Source organism: Grammomys surdaster, unplaced genomic scaffold (genome assembly GCF_004785775.1).
Source record: "Grammomys surdaster isolate TR1022 unplaced genomic scaffold, NIH_TR_1.0 125672, whole genome shotgun sequence".
NCBI lineage: Eukaryota > Metazoa > Chordata > Mammalia > Rodentia > Muridae > Grammomys > Grammomys surdaster.
In genome coordinates this window covers 377,648-395,339 of record NW_021620509.1, presented here as the reverse complement: position 1 = coordinate 395,339, position 17,692 = coordinate 377,648, and the positions used below count along the sequence as shown (strand labels likewise).

Sequence of the window (17,692 nt, the reverse complement as noted above, 5' to 3'; positions counted from 1 at the left end):
TGTGTGTGTGTGTGTGTGTGTGTGTGTGTGTGTGTGTGTGTGTGTGTCTGTTTGTTTTGAGATAGGGTCTCACTACTATAGCCCCAACTGGCCTGGAACTCACTATGTAAACCACAACGCTGTGAATTCAGAGATCTACCTGCCTTCGTCTCCTAAGCACTGCAACTAGAAAGGCATATGCAACCACAGATAGCAAACATTTATTAATTTTATTTTTTATGGGTGTGTGTGCCTGAGTGTGTACATATGTGTGGCACATGTGAGCAGGAGCCCACAGAGGTAGGAAGACATCAGATCCCCAGAACTGGGAATTGAACCTAGGTCTTATTCAAGAGCCTTTAACCACTGAGCCTTGCCTTCTTACCTTAAGTATCATGATATATCTAAATGTATCTGATAACTAGACAACCAGTGAGAAATACACACTTAAGCTCAGCATGGTAGTGCATGCCTTTCTATCAGCACAAAGGAGGCAGAGGCAGGTAGATCTGTGAGTTCAAGATAGCCAGAACTACATGTTCCTCAAGGGGGCAAAAAAGAAAGAGAAACATTACTACTAAATGACAGGACTGTTCATTGTTTTTGAGACTGGGTCTCATGAGCTCGGGCCACGACAAATCCAATACCACTATGCAGTTGAAGGTGGTAACCTTGAAATTCTGATCCTCTTGCTCCTACTTTCTGAGCAATGACAAGTCCAGTTTATGCCATGCTGGGTATCAAACCCGGGGCCTTGTGATTGCTAAATAGGCACTCTATCAACTGGGCTACATTCCCAGCCCAAAAGGCAGAGTTGTTTTTGTTTGTTCTGGTTTTGGCTGTGTTTTGGATGTGATGCCCTCTTCTGTTTTCTGTAGGCAACTGTACGCACACAACTGTCCTGATAAAACAACCTGGTTTGGGCTGCAGAAATGGCTTAGTGGTTAAGAGCACTGACTATTCTTCTAAAGGTCCTGAGTTCAATTTCCAGCAACCCATGATGCTCACAACCTGGTATGCAGATAAGTCTTTTTTAAAAAGCTGCCTGGTAGCCGGGCGGTGGTGGCACACGCCTTTAATCCCAGCACTTCGGAAGCAGAGGCAGGCGGATTTCTAAGTTTGAGGCCAGCCTGGTCTAAACTGCCTGGTGAGTTCCAGGACAGCCAGGGCTACACAGAGAAACCCTGTCTCGAAAAACAAACAAACAAAAAACAAACAAAAAAACAAAAACAAAACAAAACAAAAAGCTGCCTGGTGGGGCTGGAGAGATGGCTCAGCAGTTAAGAGCACTGGCTACCTGCTCTTCCAGTAGGTCCTGAGTTCAATTCCCAGCAACCACATGGTGGCTCATAATCATCTGTAAAGGGATCCGATGCCCTCTTCTGGTGTCTGAAGACAGCTACAGTGTACTCATATAAATGAAATAAATAAATCTTTTAAAAAGAAGAAGAGGAGGAGGAGGAAGAGGAAGAGGAGAAAGAAAAAGCTGCCTAGTACACATATGGACAAGCAAGGTCTCATACACATACATAAAAATTAAAGTAACTAAAAAAATTAAAAGGGAGGGCTAGAAAGATGTCTCAGTTGGTAAGAGCACCTCCTGCTTATGCAGGAGATTCACATTCAGTTCCCAGCACCTACATGGTGGCTCATGGTAGGATAATTTCTTTTTTTTTTTTTTTTTGGTTTTTCAAGACAGGGTTTCTCTGTGTAGTCCTGGCTTTCCTGGAACTCACTCTGTAGACCAGGCTGGCCTCGAACTCAGAAATCTGCCTGCCTCGGCCTCCCAAGTGCTGGGATCAAAGGCGTGCGCCACCGCCGCCCGGCAGGTGGGATCATTTCTTGTGCACTGTGTAATCATTGTACTTCTGCATGCAGAAGAGATTTTTGAGTATAAGCTAGCTTTGGTATTGCTGGTTTTATGCTTCTCCATCACCTTCTGATTGGTTTAATAAAGAGTTGAACAGCCTGTAACAAAGCAGGAGAGGATAGGCAGATGTTCTGAGCAGAGATAGAAACTCTGGGAAAGAGCCAGAGGTAGGAAATGTGCTTGCCAGACGTGGAGGAAGGAATGGGTGCCAGGGTGTAGCGAGAGGTAGCTAACAGCACAAGTGGCAGAACTTAGGTTAGAATAAATGGGTTAATTAGATTATACAAGCTAACTGGGAAATCACATAGCTAAGGCCTAAGCTAAAATAAATGATAATTGTCTCTGTGTCATTATTGGGTAGCTGGCAGGCCGAGGCTATCTGGCGATGGGCTCATAACCATTCGTAACTTCAGTTACAGAGGATCTGACGCCCTCTTCTCAGCTCCATGGGCGTCAGGCACACATGTGGTACACAATCACACACGCAGGCAGAACACTCAGACACAGACAGATATATCTAAAGAGAATTGTTTTTATTTTTTTAGGTTTATTTATTTGTTTATTTATTTACTTATTTATTTAATGTATGAGTACGTTGTAGCTGTCTTCAGACACACCAGAAGAGGGCATCAGATCTTATTACAGAGAGTTGTGAGCCACCATGTGTTTGCTGGCAATTGAACTCAGGACCTCTGGAAGAGCAGTCAGTGCTCTTAACCACTGAGCCATCTCTTCAGCCTGAAAATTGTTTTTAATTAAAAAAGAGAAATGAGCTGGGCAGTGGTGGCGCACGCCTTTAATCCCAGCACTTGGGAGGCAGAGGCAGGCGGATTTCTGAGTTCGAGGCCAGCCTGGTCTACAGAGAGAATTCCAGGACAGCCAGGGCTACACAAAGAAATCCTGTCTTAAAAAAAAAAAAAAAAGAAAAAAAAATGGTGGAAAACTCTACATGGTTTGGTGACTTATTGGACAAAGATATGGAGGACAAAAGAGAGAAAAAAACAAGATGACTAAATGGTTTCCGTATTGAAAGACATTCTGGGTACCACTGATCAAAAACAAAAGATCAAGAGGGAAAGTAATCCCAGCATATGGAAAGCTCAGGAAGATCTTGATCGAGCCAAGACCCTGATCCTTTCTCTCCTTTTAAAGATTTATTTATTTTATGTGTAAGAGAGGTGTGTGTGTGTCTAAGACACATGTCTGGTGCTTTTGGAGAGCAGAAAAGAGCAGCAGATTTCCTGGAACTGGAGCTATGTAGATGGTTATGGGTGCTGGGAACTGAACTCAGGTCCTCTTAAAGACCAAGTGCCCTTAACCATTGAGCCGTACCCCTGTCACAAGACCCTGTTTCAGAGTATGAAAAACAAAAGAGCTAAGTTGTTGTGACAATTTTGAAATTTGGGTTTCTTTAAAAACAGAGAAATATTTTAATGTGCTTCTGTTTTAATCCCAGGTGTGGGCATGTGGGAGCTGCTTTGGACTGTCTTTTGACTATGATTTGCCTCTAGCAGAGGTGTGGTTTTCCCAGCTGCAAATAGTTTCTCAGACTGTATGACATTTGGAATTCTGAAAACTTTTCAGATGGTGTATAAACACTAGGGCCCCAAGAGGCGGAGTAGTAGTGATGGGTACTCAAGGGGTTGGTTGAAGGTTAGTAGCCATGCTCAAAGAAGAAACAAAAGGAAAGAAATTAGATTCAGGAGTCTCTCTTTCCACCTAGATCTTTCCTTCTCTCCTATCTAGTGACAGGGGGCAAAGTGAGGGGCGAGGCAAAGAGTAGGAAAAAGAAGAACCCACAGAACAGCAAAGACCTGCTACACTAATTGGTTGGGTTTTGCGTCATTATTGTTGTTTTGTTTTAAAGATAAGGTAGCTCTCTGGATCTTCTTCTATTTTCACAACTTACTTATTTTTTTATTTTATGTGTATGAGTGCTTTGCCTATATTTATGAATGTTTACCCCCTATAGGAAGCTGTCTGAAAAGGCCAGATCAGTGGATCTCCTGGAACTGGAGTTATAGGTAGTTGTAAGCTACCTGATATGGATGCTGGGAATTGAACCCAGGCCCTCAGCAAGAGCAGAAAATCCTCTTAACTCAAAGCCATCTCTTGTAGCTGGAAAGATGCCTCAGCGGTTAAGAGCACTGACTGTTCTTCTAGAGGTCCTGAGTTCAATTCCTACCAACTACATGGTGGCTCACAACCATCTGAAATGGAATCTGATGCCCTCTTCTGGTGTGTCTGAAGACAGCTACAGTCATACACGTTAAATAAATAAATCTTCAAAGCCATCTCTCCAGCCCCCAACCCCTAGTTTAGATGGGGGTAAAGATGCTTATATTTAAGTAGGTTTCATTCAAATGCTATTAGGAAAGTCATGTTGTCCACAGAGAGATGGAAGTGTATGGAATCTGGAAAAAGTTGATACTGAGTAACGGTAAGGACCTTTCAGTATTGAGGATAACTATCATTCCTTTCTTTCTCTGATAAATCTCTGATATTATCACATTTTGCCCTCAACAGGGAGCTCAAAAGCATTTAAAAATCAGCAAATATTTAGCCAGGCAGTGGAGGTACATGCCTTTAATCTCAGCACTCGTGAGGCAGAGGCAGGCAGGCAGAATCTCTAAGTTCAAGGCCAGCCCGGTCTACATAGTGAGTTCCAGGACACACAAGGCTACACAGAGAAATGCTGAATTGAAAAGCAAACACACAAACAAACAAACAAACAAACAAACAAAATCAGCAAAGATTTCTGACAACTTGAAACAGCAGCTCTTAGCACTCACCATTCCAAGGAGGAGGTTTCCAGTGGGCTGTTTCCTTGGAGGGGTACATGACAGCTCCCGAAAACTGCTCTGCCCATTCTATATCGGGCTGCCACTGCCGAGCACCTCTGAGGAATTAAAGACAGATCCTATACAAAGGGCATCAACAGTATGCTTTGTTCCTCTGTTCCTATTCACTGCTTCCCAAAAACATTTTTTTGAGATTGTAATGTAATCACATTTCTCCCTTCCCTTACCCTTCCAACCCTCCCATATGCCCCTCCCGAATCTCCTTCAAATTCATGGCTTTTTCACTAGTTGTTACTGCAGGCATACACGTATTCCTTGTATATACATATATATTCCTAAATATGCTATCCACTCTTATGTGAACCCAAGGGAGGATGGCCTGAGTTGCAGAGCTGGATATTCTTCAATGCCAAGTCACTGACACAGATGTTTGCAATATTCAATGCTGAGGTTTAAGCTCCTTCCTGAATAGGAATGTTGAGAATTCATGGTAAACCTAAGATTACTAAGAAACGGGGAGGGGGGGCCAGGGGGAGTAGGGAAGGCGTGAGGAGAGAGGGAAAGAGCGAAAGACGCGAGCGAAAGAGGGAAGAGAGAAACTGAGGAGAGAGGGCTCAGAGAGGAGGGGGGGTTCCTTCGGATATGGGAAGTTCTCTCCATTCATTTGCCCTAATATTTCACCCCACATATTTTGCTTCCTGACCTTAAAAAAAAAAATCATCTACATTTTTCCCATCCTCCGCCACAGGACGCTGACTACATCTAGAAACCTAAGAACTCTGGTCTTCTTAAGGAGGGTCACGGGCCTGGGTCGTTCTTTTCCTTAGGGGTCACAGAGCCCTTGAAATGTCCTCAGACTCGAGAAATTCCAGTTTTGAAGAGAACGCATGAAGAGCCGTCTTCTCCTCACCTGCTGGGCTGACTCGGCAAGCGGATCCCAGACCCGGGCCGCAGCACCTGAGCTCCGACACCGCGGAGGCAGCGAAGAGCCCTCAGGGCCGCCATCTTTACTGGGCTGCAGACCGTAGGAAGGAGAATCGGGCGGAAGTGGCTCCCGCGCGCCTCCTTGTGAGCTTCCCTTCTATTGGCACAATGGAGTCACCATCTTGGAAGCTGGCAAGGAGGTCAATTGCGAACGGAACAACATCCGGATTCCGCTTCTCAGCGTCACTTGCGCTTAAATAACAACGCCTGCTGTCATCTTTAATAAGGGCGTTTTTCCCACGGCTTTTCTGGGCGGAAGAGAAATTAACCGGTATCTCCTAAGGCCAATTCGCGCTGAATCCTACACTTACCGTTACGTCCATTCTCTGCTCTAGAATTTACTTTCGAAACTGTCCTCCCACTAGGTCCCCTACGTTACACTCTGTATGGGCGTTCCTTGACTATTCCTTTCCATCTTGGTCAGTCTCCTGTGGTAGTCCTGCTTTCGACTGAAACCCCAAGTTTTGATGACTATCCCTTTACTACGAAATCCAAAAGTGTTAATTTCCAGATGTCCGGAATCGGACTTGTGGAAAGGGACTCAAGTGCAGTTGGGCAAGTCGAATCCGAGAACTCGCCAAAACAAAAGGGAATACACAGCCAAGGCCACAAGCTTTGGTGGAGCAAGGGTGCAATTGGTGCAAGGCACCATTTTACAAATGGGAGGGGGAGATGCTCTGACAGTGTTTCTTAAATCCCTGTAATTCCTAAATCACAGACTCAAGAAGCTCCTGGTATCCCACCTCCATTCGGGACAGTTTTACCTGCCACAGTCTTCCTCAGAAGTATCTAACAACATAGAAATGTAATAATTCCAGGACTCTGAGCCTAATTTTGTATGGACAAAGAGTTTTCCTGCCTTGGAGAGTGATTTTTGTCTCTTTTTGTCTCCAAGCCCAGCTCCAGCTGGGCCACCCACTCTTTGAGGTTCTACAATTTTCTCATTGGAAAGAGACTTCCTCCACATCTCCCCCAGACAGGGTCCCTGGGACCTAGCCCACCAGCGGTGCAGTTGGGTGGAGCAGACAGACCAGGGGAGTGGCACTGAGTATTCTTAGCTGCAGAGGAAGAGGACAAAGCCAGATTTCTAGACTGAAAATTGACCTAATGGGAACCATCCCAAAGGGTGGGGCCAGAGATCCGCTGGCTGTGGGAACCGACCAAGACCTGGCGTAGACAAGGTGACCCCCAGAAAGCCAGGGCAGAGGCTTGGTCCATTTACCCTCTACAGCCCCCTCTCCTTTTCTGGGCCTCTTCCCCTGCAGTATAGTTTAAACACAAAATGTTGGTGATAGTAGGAGGGGGAGTACTCATTTTTGTGTTAATCCATCCTATGTGAAGTCAAGACACATTCCAGCTTACTTAGTCCTGGGGGTAGTTCGGGCAGAAACTGGGATGAGGGCTCTTGGAGGGCTACCTAGAACACTACATCTTTTGTGCCTTCTCCTTCTGCCAGCACCCCCCACGTGCTGGTGCTGCCACTCTGTGGCCCTTTGTCTTTCACTGCTTAGTCACACTCTTTGTTCTCAGCTCAGATGGGGGGATGGAAAGGGGCAATAAGAGTATCCTGGTGACAGCTCCTCTTGCCCCTGTCCCTTCTGGTCCCTCGTCCCTTGTGTGGTTGACTCCTCCTGCCTCAGCCCCTCTGCTCAAGACCAGGGAGGGTCAGGGCATGTGATGGGTCAAGAGGCAAGACTGGAAGTCACCACAGGGTGGGTAATTCAGGAAATGATAGGCACCAGGACAGGTATTAGTGATGGGAGCAGGAAGGGAGGGGGAGAGGAAGCATGCTGATGTATGTGATGTGGGGACAGGAGGTGACCAGGCAGAGAGTGAATAAGGGGACAGGGGCGGGGAGGTGGTGCTTCTCTGGGAAAGGGAAGGGACTACTGAGTGTACTCTCCTTCCTGGGGATTTCCTGGGGAAACAAGTGGCCACAGGGTGAAGTGAGCAGAAATAGGACCACTCCTGAATGCTTCGATTCCTTGCCTTGAAAGTATGTGCTTTGGTTTCTTTGTCTCCTCCGATTCTGAAGCAGAGAACTCATTAGCTCCCTCCTCTAACACCCCACACACGCACACACCTGTCACTATCCCCATCCTAGGTTCCAGGTTCTTGGTTCTCTTAGTACCCTCAAACTGAAATGCTATCTTTTCTCTCCCCCTCCCTCCCATGGAGAATGAAGAGTCAAAGATTACTAGATATTCCAGGAACTATTGGATTTCAAAGGTGGGGGTCAAGGGAGTAGCAGAGATTAATTCTGGGTTTCAGAGAGAGAGAGGGAGAGAGAGAGAGAGAGAGAGAGAGGGAGAGAGAGAGAGAACAGGTCTTGTCTAGGTGAGGGGCTGGCTGACTTGAGGAAGTGGGGGTGTGGTGCTGGGGTAGTTGGGTGTGGGTAGGAATAGGGCCAAGAGCCTCAGGGAATCTACTGGGAGGATGGGCATTCAGGAAGTTGGGGAGGAGATGGAATGGCTGTTCTATGCTTTGGATAGGGTAGGAGTAACTCAGGGCGTGGGGGGGGGTGTTAGACAGGGAAGGAGGGAAAGAGGGAGGGAGGGAGGGAAGGAGGAAAAGAAGGAGAATGAATGAGAACAGATCTACTCTGGATCTTCCTCCTATAAAAAGAAAAGTAGTTAGCTTCTCCTTTGTCGCCTGTTTCTTGTTTCCATTCTAACAAAGTTCTAACTGCTGTCTCCTTGCCTTCCTGTCTGTACCACTTCTTCCCACTGGCTTGGTACCATTCTTTCTTCTCTCTTATGCTTTCTTACCTGTTCTTCACTTCCTTTTTAACCCAGATGGCTTGGCTCTAACAGGTTAGCCTCTGGGGTAGAGGGCAGTGTAAATGACACTCAGGAAGTGAGGAAGCATAGGCTAGACCAGGCTGGACAGTAGAGATATGAATTCTCCCAGGATAGAATCTCATCTGTGAGTGCTGTCTGGCCCTTTCCCCCAGTACTTACCTCCCCTGGGGATCTGTCCCACAAAAAGAAAAAAAAGAAAAAAAAACTGGGAAAGAGACAGCTGAGGGCTGATGGTGGGATTTGGGAAAAGGATGTGTCATCAACTGGCCCAGTGCCTAAAATGCATCTGGTTGCTAGAGATTCCCTTCTCCTGGGCAAGTCCCCCCCCCCTTTTTTTCCTTTCTTTATTAAGGGGGAAAAAACCACTAAGGTCTTTGGGAAGCAATGATACATCCATCCTTCAGAGTCCTAATGACCGAGCTTCTGGCTGAGTGGCTTACAGATCAGCCAATCACACACAGAGGGAGGGAGGTTCTGGATGCTTAAAAGAGCTGGAGGGGAGAGAGGCTGGGAAGAACCCGGGGAGACCCACAGATACACAGAAACGAAAGAGACAGAAGAGGAGAGAGACAGAGACAAAGAGATAGCAGGAGGAGGTAAAGACAGGGCAGGCACTGAGGCAGAGCCAGACAGCTGAGCAGAGGGAGAAGCCAAGGAGTCACAGACAAAGACCTGGGACAGAAAGGCACAGGAGGAAGTTTTGGAGGACAGAGACACCCTGGGCACTTTTCCTGAGCTCAGGGGCTGTTTTATTTTTCATCTTCTCTGTACGTCCCTAGCTCCTCTAAAAACTTTGCCTCAGATTTTGGCACAAGTGCGAGCCCTTCTGGCTTTAACGAGGAGCCTTCCACAGTTAGGGTGTGGAGGATTTTGGTGCCTCAGATGGCCTCAATCCATTCCAGCTGCAGCACCGGTACCATGTCCCAGATGTGCTTGCATCCCAGGAGGGGCTTGACTGGGCACTGGCTGCAAAGATGCCAACCCTTCTTGCCGCTTCACACTGTGCCTTTCTCTGGTCTGGAGCGGTGGCGGCTGCTGCTGCTGCTGGCCTCCCTCCTGCCCTTAGCGTGGTCAGCCAGCCCCCTGCCCCGGGAGGAGGAGATCGTGTTTCCAGAGAAGCTCAACGGCAGTAGCATCATACCTGGCTCAGGCATTCCTGCCAGGCTGCGGTACCGACTGCCAGCCTTTGGGGAGATGTTGGTACTAGAACTGGAACAGGACCCTGGGGTGCAGGTAGAGGGGCTGACAGTGCAGTACCTGGGCCAAGCACCTGAGATGCTTGGTGGGGCGGAACCAGGTACCTACCTGACTGGCATCATCAACGGAGATCCGGAGTCGGTGGCATCTCTGCACTGGGACGGGGGAGCCCTATTAGGGGTATTGCAGTACCGGGGGGCGGAACTCCACCTCCAGCCTCTGGAAGGAGGCGCCCTTAACTCTGCTGGGGGACCAGGGGCTCACATCCTGCGCCGGAAGAGTCCTGCCAGCAGCCAAGGTCCCATGTGCAACGTCAAGGCTCCTTCTGGGAGCCCCAGTCCCATTTCCCGCAGAACCAAGGTAGGCAACCCTGGAGATCGCGTCCCGTATCATCCTCCCGCCATGTCTGTCCTACTGACCCCTATTCACCCTCTCTCTTCCCACTTCCACTTGTAGCTTTCCAGCTTCTCTCCTCCTCTCTGCCTTTCCTATCTCCACTACCCTTTCTTTGAAAAATCCTGGCTTCTCCCTGCTTCAGAGTCCTTTGCTTTGCTCTGAGGATTCCCTGAGGTAGGTCAGATTCTCTGGGCCGGAATGACCTCTCCCCCTCCCTACCCCGCCCCTTCCTGGCCATGGAGTCTCCTGCTGACACAGTTCCCAGCAGTAAAGCTCTCCCAACAGCCTGTTGGCCTAGGCTCTTTTCTCTGCCCCAGTGATTTTTTACCCCCACCCCCAGCTACAGGAGTAAAATTTGAGGCCTGAGGGATCGAGCTTTTGGCTTCTGATGTTCCCTTTAAAATTGTTCTGGCAAACTGCAAACTAGGACAGGAGTAGGCAGGCATCCCATACCTCTGGGTCAATCCTCTTCCCACACTGTGGGCTGACTGCAAGGCTGCCTGCGGCGCTATCCTTTCCTCCCTCCCACTTCTGGGTCTCCTCCCTTCTCCCCCTCCCCTTCTCTAGCTTTAATCCAGACCAGACACTCCTTCCACACCCGCCACGCTGAGATCTGGCTGTGGCCCTAGCTGCTGACTGAATTGTTCCTCCAACCACACAGGGCAGACACTTCGGCTCAGCGCTCTAGCCCCACTCCCACAACCCCGCCACACTTGAGGACCCTAGCGCCCCTCCTCCCCGAGGCAGTCCCAGAGGCTTTTCACTTCTGGGGCCCACTTAGCCATGAAACGTGGCAAGCCTTCTCTTCTTTTCAGAACAACAGCTGATTCTTCAACATTACCACAAAAGTGATGGGATTTGGGGTTGGGGGAAGGCCCAAACCAGTCACTTCAGGAATCCTGGGGTATGTGAGGGCCAGCTAACTCGGCTGAGTTTTAGACCCAGGAATGAAGGGAGGGGAGAGAGATCTCAGGACCCTCCTCTCATTTCTCTCTCTCTTTCTCTCTTCAAGCGCTTCGCTTCTCTGAGCAGATTCGTGGAGACACTGGTGGTGGCAGACGACAAGATGGCAGCATTCCACGGTACAGGGCTAAAGCGCTACCTGCTGACGGTCATGGCAGCCGCTGCTAAAGCCTTTAAGCACCCAAGCATCCGAAACCCTGTCAACTTGGTGGTGACGCGCCTGGTGATTCTGGGGTCAGGCCAGGAAGGGCCCCAAGTGGGACCAAGTGCCGCCCAGACCCTACGCAGCTTCTGCACCTGGCAGCGGGGCCTCAACACCCCTGACGACTCAGATCCTGACCACTTTGACACAGCTATTCTGTTCACTCGGCAGGTAAGGCCTCAGTCAGCAACACAGGCAAGGGACCACAGCGCAGAGAGGCACACCCATTACACAGACCGTGATGGAGAAGATGCTACTGGAATTGCACTTGAGCCTGGTGCCGGCCACACAGCCTTGGGGTGCCTATGTGGGCCCTGACCATGCTGGGTATCCAGCATCTACTTCCTCACTAATCTGGATATCAGCCCCAAGCATCTTCTGTGCTCCTTCTCCACAGGACCTGTGTGGGGTCTCCACTTGTGACACTCTGGGTATGGCTGATGTGGGCACAGTGTGTGATCCAGCAAGGAGCTGTGCTATTGTGGAGGACGACGGGCTCCAGTCAGCCTTCACCGCTGCTCATGAACTGGGTAAGACAGCTCTGGGGTAGTGTGGCACCTGAAGTGGATGTGAGGGAGGGACTGAGGATGCTCTAATGATATAAGGGGCTCACTAGAGTATGAATGGGGGTACCAAGATATCTTCCTCCCCAGCCCCGAGGCCCAAGTTCAGAATCCCTCTGTGTTCTGAGTACAGACAAACGTAGATATTTTTCTACTAAATAAAACAGCAGGTGGAAAGTTACTTTGAGCTGTATGTATGCACTTGAGTGTATGTGTTTGGAAGGGGATAGAAGTAGAGGGGTGGGAGTGTTAGCTACAGTGAGAAGTAAGCAGAGGGGGGCTTTGCCTTTGGGGACGACAAGACAGGGCAGTAGAGGCTACCCAGTGAGTCTTCAGAGAACTGTGAGGAGATCTGAGAGGGGGCGGGAAGGAGGATCTGATTGTCGACAGCTGCGACCAAGTGTAATGGAGCCCCGTGAGGACACAGGACGGACCCTCTGGATACTAGCAGACCTTTTCTCTTATAGGCCATGTCTTCAACATGCTCCATGATAACTCCAAGCCCTGTGCTAATTTGAATGGGCAGGGGGGTTCCTCTCGCCATGTCATGGCTCCTGTCATGGCCCATGTGGACCCTGAAGAGCCCTGGTCCCCCTGCAGTGCCCGATTCATCACTGACTTCCTGGACAATGGCTATGGTAAACTGCTGACACTTTTCTCAAAGTAGGGACTCAATTCCTACCCTCTCTCACTGGACTCTTATTTCTAGAACATTCTCTGTGGGCCACACTGAGTCCTCCATGTCTGTTTCCTCCACTGTATGTGATGGGGTGAGGAACGCTGTTGTCTTGGTGTGGTTCCCACTTCCATTGACAACAACTAGCACAGGTAAGGGAGTGTCAGGAATGTTGGCTCCACACAATTAGAATTGACCCTCTAATGGCCAGCACTGTCCAAGAGTGAAATGGACTGGCTATAAATCAGTTAATCACCTTGCCATTCAATAAGGTGTGCAAGACTGCAGACTATCTCCAGACAAAAGTTTGTATTTTAGTTTATTTTCTGTGTGTATATACATGCTTGCAGGTGCCCTTGGAAGCCAGGAAAGGGCTGTTGGACCCCCTGGAGCTGGAGGCAATTTGTGAGTCACTTGATGTAGTTGCTGGGAATTGAACTCAAGATTCTCCAAGTACTCTTAACTGTGGAGCCATCTCCCCAGCTCCCTAAAGTAACTGATTAGAAGCATTCTAGAGAATTCTACAGATGGGCATGGAGGCACATCCCTTTAATCCCAGCACTCAGAGGCAGGTGGATCTGTGTGAGTTTGAGGTTAGCCTGGTCTATGTAGTGAGTTCTAGGACAGCCAAGAAGACCACATCTCTAAAAGAAAGAAAAAGAGAGAGGAAGAGACAGAGACAAAGACAGAGACAGACAGAGAGAGAGAGAGAGAAAGGAAGAGGAAGGGAATGAGTGGTAGCACATGTCTAGAATCCTAGCATTTGGGAAACGAAGGCAGAATTGTCACATGGCTTCCAGGCAAGCTCGAGTGGTATAATAGTGAGTTCCAGGCTATCTGGGGCTATAGAGTGAAACTGCCCACAAGACTCCAAATAAGGCTGGCAAGATGGTCGCAGCAGGTTAAGGCACTTACTTACTGGCAAACCTAATAGTTTTATGACCGACCTCTCCAAGTTGCCCTCTGACTTCCGTACATGTGATGTGACAGGTACAAACTCTATTCTCCTGAGATAAATACGTAAATGTGATTTTAAAAATGGTTTCGAAAACCCAGATACTGGGGCTGGAGAGATGGCTCAGCGGTTAAGAGCACTGACTGTTCTTCCAAAGGTCCTGAGTTCAATTCCCAGCAACCACATAGTGGTTTGCAACCATTTGTAATGGGATCTGATGCCATCTTCTGGTGTGTTTGAGGACAGCTACAGTGTCAATAAATAATAAATAGAAAATAAAATAGTACTAGTAGTTGTTATAGAAAATTTAATCCCAATCTGGGGTTTCTATCCCACCTTGAACGTTCAGTTCCCAGATAAAAGACACATACAATTTTTATATTTATAATCAGCCTTCATCAGCACAAGAGCTGAGCCGTTCTCTATCCTCTGCGCTGTTATGTCTGTTTCCCGGCCAATAATCCTATTAAAGAATTTGACATGTTTGTCTGGGATGCTCTCAACACCAACTAGCCAACCCACATGGCCGTTATTTCATGACTCACTAATCCATGGGGGTTTCTCCATGCCTCAGCTTCTCGTCCCCGTCCTGGTTCTCCTCTAACTCCCAAGCCCAGAACACTAAACCCCACCTATGTCTCTTCTGCACAGCTATTGGCTATACACATCTTTATTCACCAATCAAAAAGAACTTATTGCCGGGCAGTGGTGGCGCACACCTTTGATCCCAGCACTTGGGAGACAGAGACAGGAGGATTTCTGAGTTCGAGGTCAGCCTGGTCTACAGAGTGAGTTCCAGGACAGCCAGGGCTACACAGAAAAACCTTGTCTCAAAAAAAAACAAAAACAAACAAACAAACAAAAACAAACTTGGGGGCAACAGGTCTTGAGGAACCAGTATTAGCATTAGAAGACAAGCAGCATCAGGCCAGCTCACTACAAGTAGTGATGATGATGATGATGATGAAGATGATGATGATAAATTCTGCAGCCGGGGAAGACAGGTGGAAGTACTTTGGGTTCTTTGTTTACATGTAGACACGTGGCTGTAAATTATTTCACTTCTCTGTGCTTGTAGTTAGCTAATAGGCAAACTAGATGTAATAATAGCCAGTATCCCACAGTACTGTGATAAGTAAATGAGATATTATGGACCAGGGCTTTACTAGTCTTGATCACGTAGTAAGCGTTCAGTCTAGCATAGCTGAGGGTACCTTAGGCACGGGGGAGGCCCAGCTTTAGCTGGTCATACTAAATTTCAGGCCCTTGCTAACGCTGTATCTTAACCCCCTTTCAGGGCACTGCCTCCTTGACAAACCAGAGGCCCCCCTGCATCTGCCAGTGACGTTTCCTGGCAAGGACTATGATGCTGACCGCCAGTGCCAGCTGACCTTTGGTCCTGACTCAAGCCACTGTCCACAGCTGCCACCGCCCTGTGCTGCCCTCTGGTGCTCTGGCCACCTCAACGGCCATGCCATGTGTCAGACTAAGCACTCGCCCTGGGCTGATGGCACTCCCTGCGGATCTGCACAGGCCTGCATGGGTGGCCGCTGTCTCCACGTGGACCAGCTCAAGGACTTCAATGTGAGAGCCCGGGGCGTGGATAAGAGGCCTGTGGAAAGGACGGCCCGAAGCCTGGGAGAGAGTGCGCTCATCCCGTCTCCATTTTGTGCCCTCGCAGATTCCTCAGGCTGGAGGCTGGGGTCCCTGGGGACCATGGGGTGACTGCTCCAGGACTTGTGGGGGTGGTGTCCAGTTCTCCTCCCGGGACTGCACAAGGCCCACCCCCCGGAATGGTGGCAAGTATTGTGAGGGCCGTCGTACCCGCTTTCGCTCCTGCAACACTGAGAACTGCCCACTCGGCTCAGGTGAGGGCGTGAAGGACGGGAGCCCTGGGAAGGGGTGGTGGACAGGAAGTGCCTTGAGTATTGGTGCTGATTGTCTCCACTGCTGGAGAAATGTCTTTATCTTTCCAGAACTATTCCTGGAACTCTGTGAGGGAGACACGCTTTGCTGGCTACAGTTCCGAGGGACTAGGCGGAAGGCCATGTGGGGTGGTATGAGGCGAGAGAGGCTCAGGTTGTTTGTTTTATGCCTATAGCATTGACCTTCCGTGAAGAGCAGTGTGCTGCCTACAACCACCGAACCGACCTCTTCAAGAGCTTTCCAGGGCCCATGGACTGGGTTCCGCGCTACACAGGTGTAGCCCCTCGAGACCAGTGCAAACTCACCTGCCAGGCCCGGGCACTGGGCTACTACTACGTGCTGGAGCCACGGGTGAGGACCAGAAACCTTCATGCCCTGCAGATCCATGCTGGCAATCCCACAGTCCTGCCATTTCAGCATACAGGTTCACTCAGCCTTGTCTGTCCATGGTTGTCCTGTATTAGAACAGAGACCTGGCTTTGGATCAGCATCCAGTGACGCTGCTCCGGCTTGCATCTCTGCTGTTCCCTTTCTCTGTTCTTTTGCACCACATTTGGTGAGAATGGAAGCATGTAACCTTTTGGGGGAAATCCTTGACTTACTTATCCATGGACTCCTCTGTCAAAGTATTGGTTCTTGTACAGCCAGTCCCTCAATGGGTAGACTTCCTGAAGACCACTAACACTTGGACACTCCTTTTGTATCACAGAATTGTCAGTTTAAGGCAAAATAAGCCCTAGCAGCTGTGGACCCCCTCACTTCTCCGGGAGTCTATACAAAATTCCTACAAGTTTATTGCCCTCTAGTGGCCATCTGGAGCCTGTACCATTAAGTTTAGAGTTTGGTCCTGCAACTAAAAATCCTTACCCTCTCAATTTGTGACATTTCTAAACCTCAAAATCTCACCCTTAGAAATCTTACACAGCAGTTGTGAGACCTAAAGCATTTTGTGCATCACCTGATTCATAGTCAATGCAGGAACAATGGCTGTGTGTATCTTTATTATCGTCTTAATCCCGTATAGGTGAAGGCTCACTCCTTCCCTTTCTAACCTGTTATTTTCCAATGCCACTTTCCAGATGTTTAGCTTACAGACCCCTGCTGACTTAGCAAGAACTCTTAACAGTGTCCCTCCTCTACTCCTCAGGTGGCAGATGGAACTCCCTGTTCCCCAGACACCTCCTCTGTCTGTGTCCAGGGCCGCTGTATCCATGCTGGCTGTGACCGGATCATTGGCTCCAAAAAGAAATTTGACAAGTGCATGGTGTGCGGCGGGGATGGCTCTCGCTGCAGCAAGCAGTCAGGCTCCTTCAAAAAATTCAGGTCCTCTGAGCAGTTCTTCTCCACTCTGTTCTCCTGGTTGCTGTTCTAGTCTTGGGGCCCAGTGCTTTCCTGCTGACTCAACACTTGCTGTAGCCTCGGGGGAGACGCATGAGTAGGCAATTACAATGTGATGTTCCACGTGTTGAACAGAGAGGGCACAAGAGCTCTTGAAGGCATCAGGGAAGGTTTCCTTGGGCGATGACCTCTGAGCAAAGAATAGGAATTGGATAGGCCCCAGGGAGGCCAGGACTGGCAAGACAGTCAATAAGCAGTAGTAAGTGTCCAGAAATAAGGGTAAGGAAGGTATACATGCTGGTCGTTCTGTTCTAGGGTGGACACATACTTCATATAAGCTTGAAGAAGCAACCCCTAACACCACACACACACACACACACACACACACACACACAGAGAGAGAGACAGAGAGAGAGAGAGACACAGAGAGAGAGAGAGACACAGAGAGAGAGAGAGAGAGAGAATAAGGAAGGGATTCGGGAAATGCTGAGTTCTTAACTTACTTTTTCCTCACAGGTACGGATACAGCGATGTGGTCACAATCCCTGCTGGTGCCACCCATATCCTTGTACGGCAGCAGGGAGGGTCTGGACTCAAGAGCATCTACCTAGCCCTGAAACTTTCAGATGGTTCTTACGCCCTCAATGGTGAATACACGCTGATGCCCTCCCCAACAGATGTGTTACTTCCTGGGGCAGTCAGCTTGAGATACAGCGGAGCCACATCAGCCTCAGAGACACTGTCTGGACATGGGCCCCTGGCCCAGCCCCTGACGCTGCAAGTTCTGGTGGCTGGCAACCCACAGAATGCACGTCTGCGGTACAGTTTCTTTGTCCCGAGGCCAGTCCCTTCAACACCACGCCCTCCTCCCCAAGACTGGCTGCAACGCAGGGCAGAGATTCTGAAGATCCTTCGGAAGCGTCCCTGGGCAGGCCGGAAATAACCTCACTGTCCCGGCTGCCCTTTTGGGGCGCCGGGGCCTCCGACTCATCTGGGAGAAGGAACAGGCTTCTGCATCTGCCTCCTGCTAAAACACAGTAG

The 17,692-nt window shown here is 49.1% G+C and overlaps 2 protein-coding genes across 3 annotated transcripts in view; one reads left to right on the top strand and one right to left on the bottom strand.

The window, feature by feature from the left end:
- The window catches only part of Ndufs2 (NADH:ubiquinone oxidoreductase core subunit S2), a 13,012-nt gene extending 7,133 nt beyond the window's left edge, over positions 1–5,879 (bottom strand). Inside the window, exons 1-2 of the mRNA XM_028787734.1 lie at positions 5,561–5,879; positions 4,642–4,748 (exon numbers count right to left, since the gene is read on the bottom strand). Of these exons, the coding sequence (XP_028643567.1) occupies positions 4,642–4,748; positions 5,561–5,655 (202 nt within the window). The 5' untranslated portion in view covers positions 5,656–5,879. The remainder of the gene's footprint in view (positions 1–4,641; positions 4,749–5,560) is intronic.
- Positions 5,880–9,317: 3,438 nt separating this feature from the next.
- Adamts4 (ADAM metallopeptidase with thrombospondin type 1 motif 4) lies at positions 9,318–17,692 on the top strand. 2 transcript variants are annotated; one of them, XM_028787767.1, is made up of 9 exons: positions 9,318–9,992; positions 11,041–11,364; positions 11,591–11,723; positions 12,224–12,394; positions 14,685–14,971; positions 15,069–15,255; positions 15,489–15,664; positions 16,461–16,636; positions 17,168–17,594. In XM_028787767.1, the coding sequence occupies exons 1-9, from the start codon at positions 9,318–9,320 to the stop codon at positions 17,592–17,594; spliced, it is 2,556 nt and encodes an 851-aa protein (XP_028643600.1). The 2 variants fall into 2 exon arrangements, with proteins under 2 accessions (XP_028643600.1, XP_028643602.1); XM_028787769.1 differs by having other exon boundaries at positions 9,354–9,992; positions 17,329–17,692.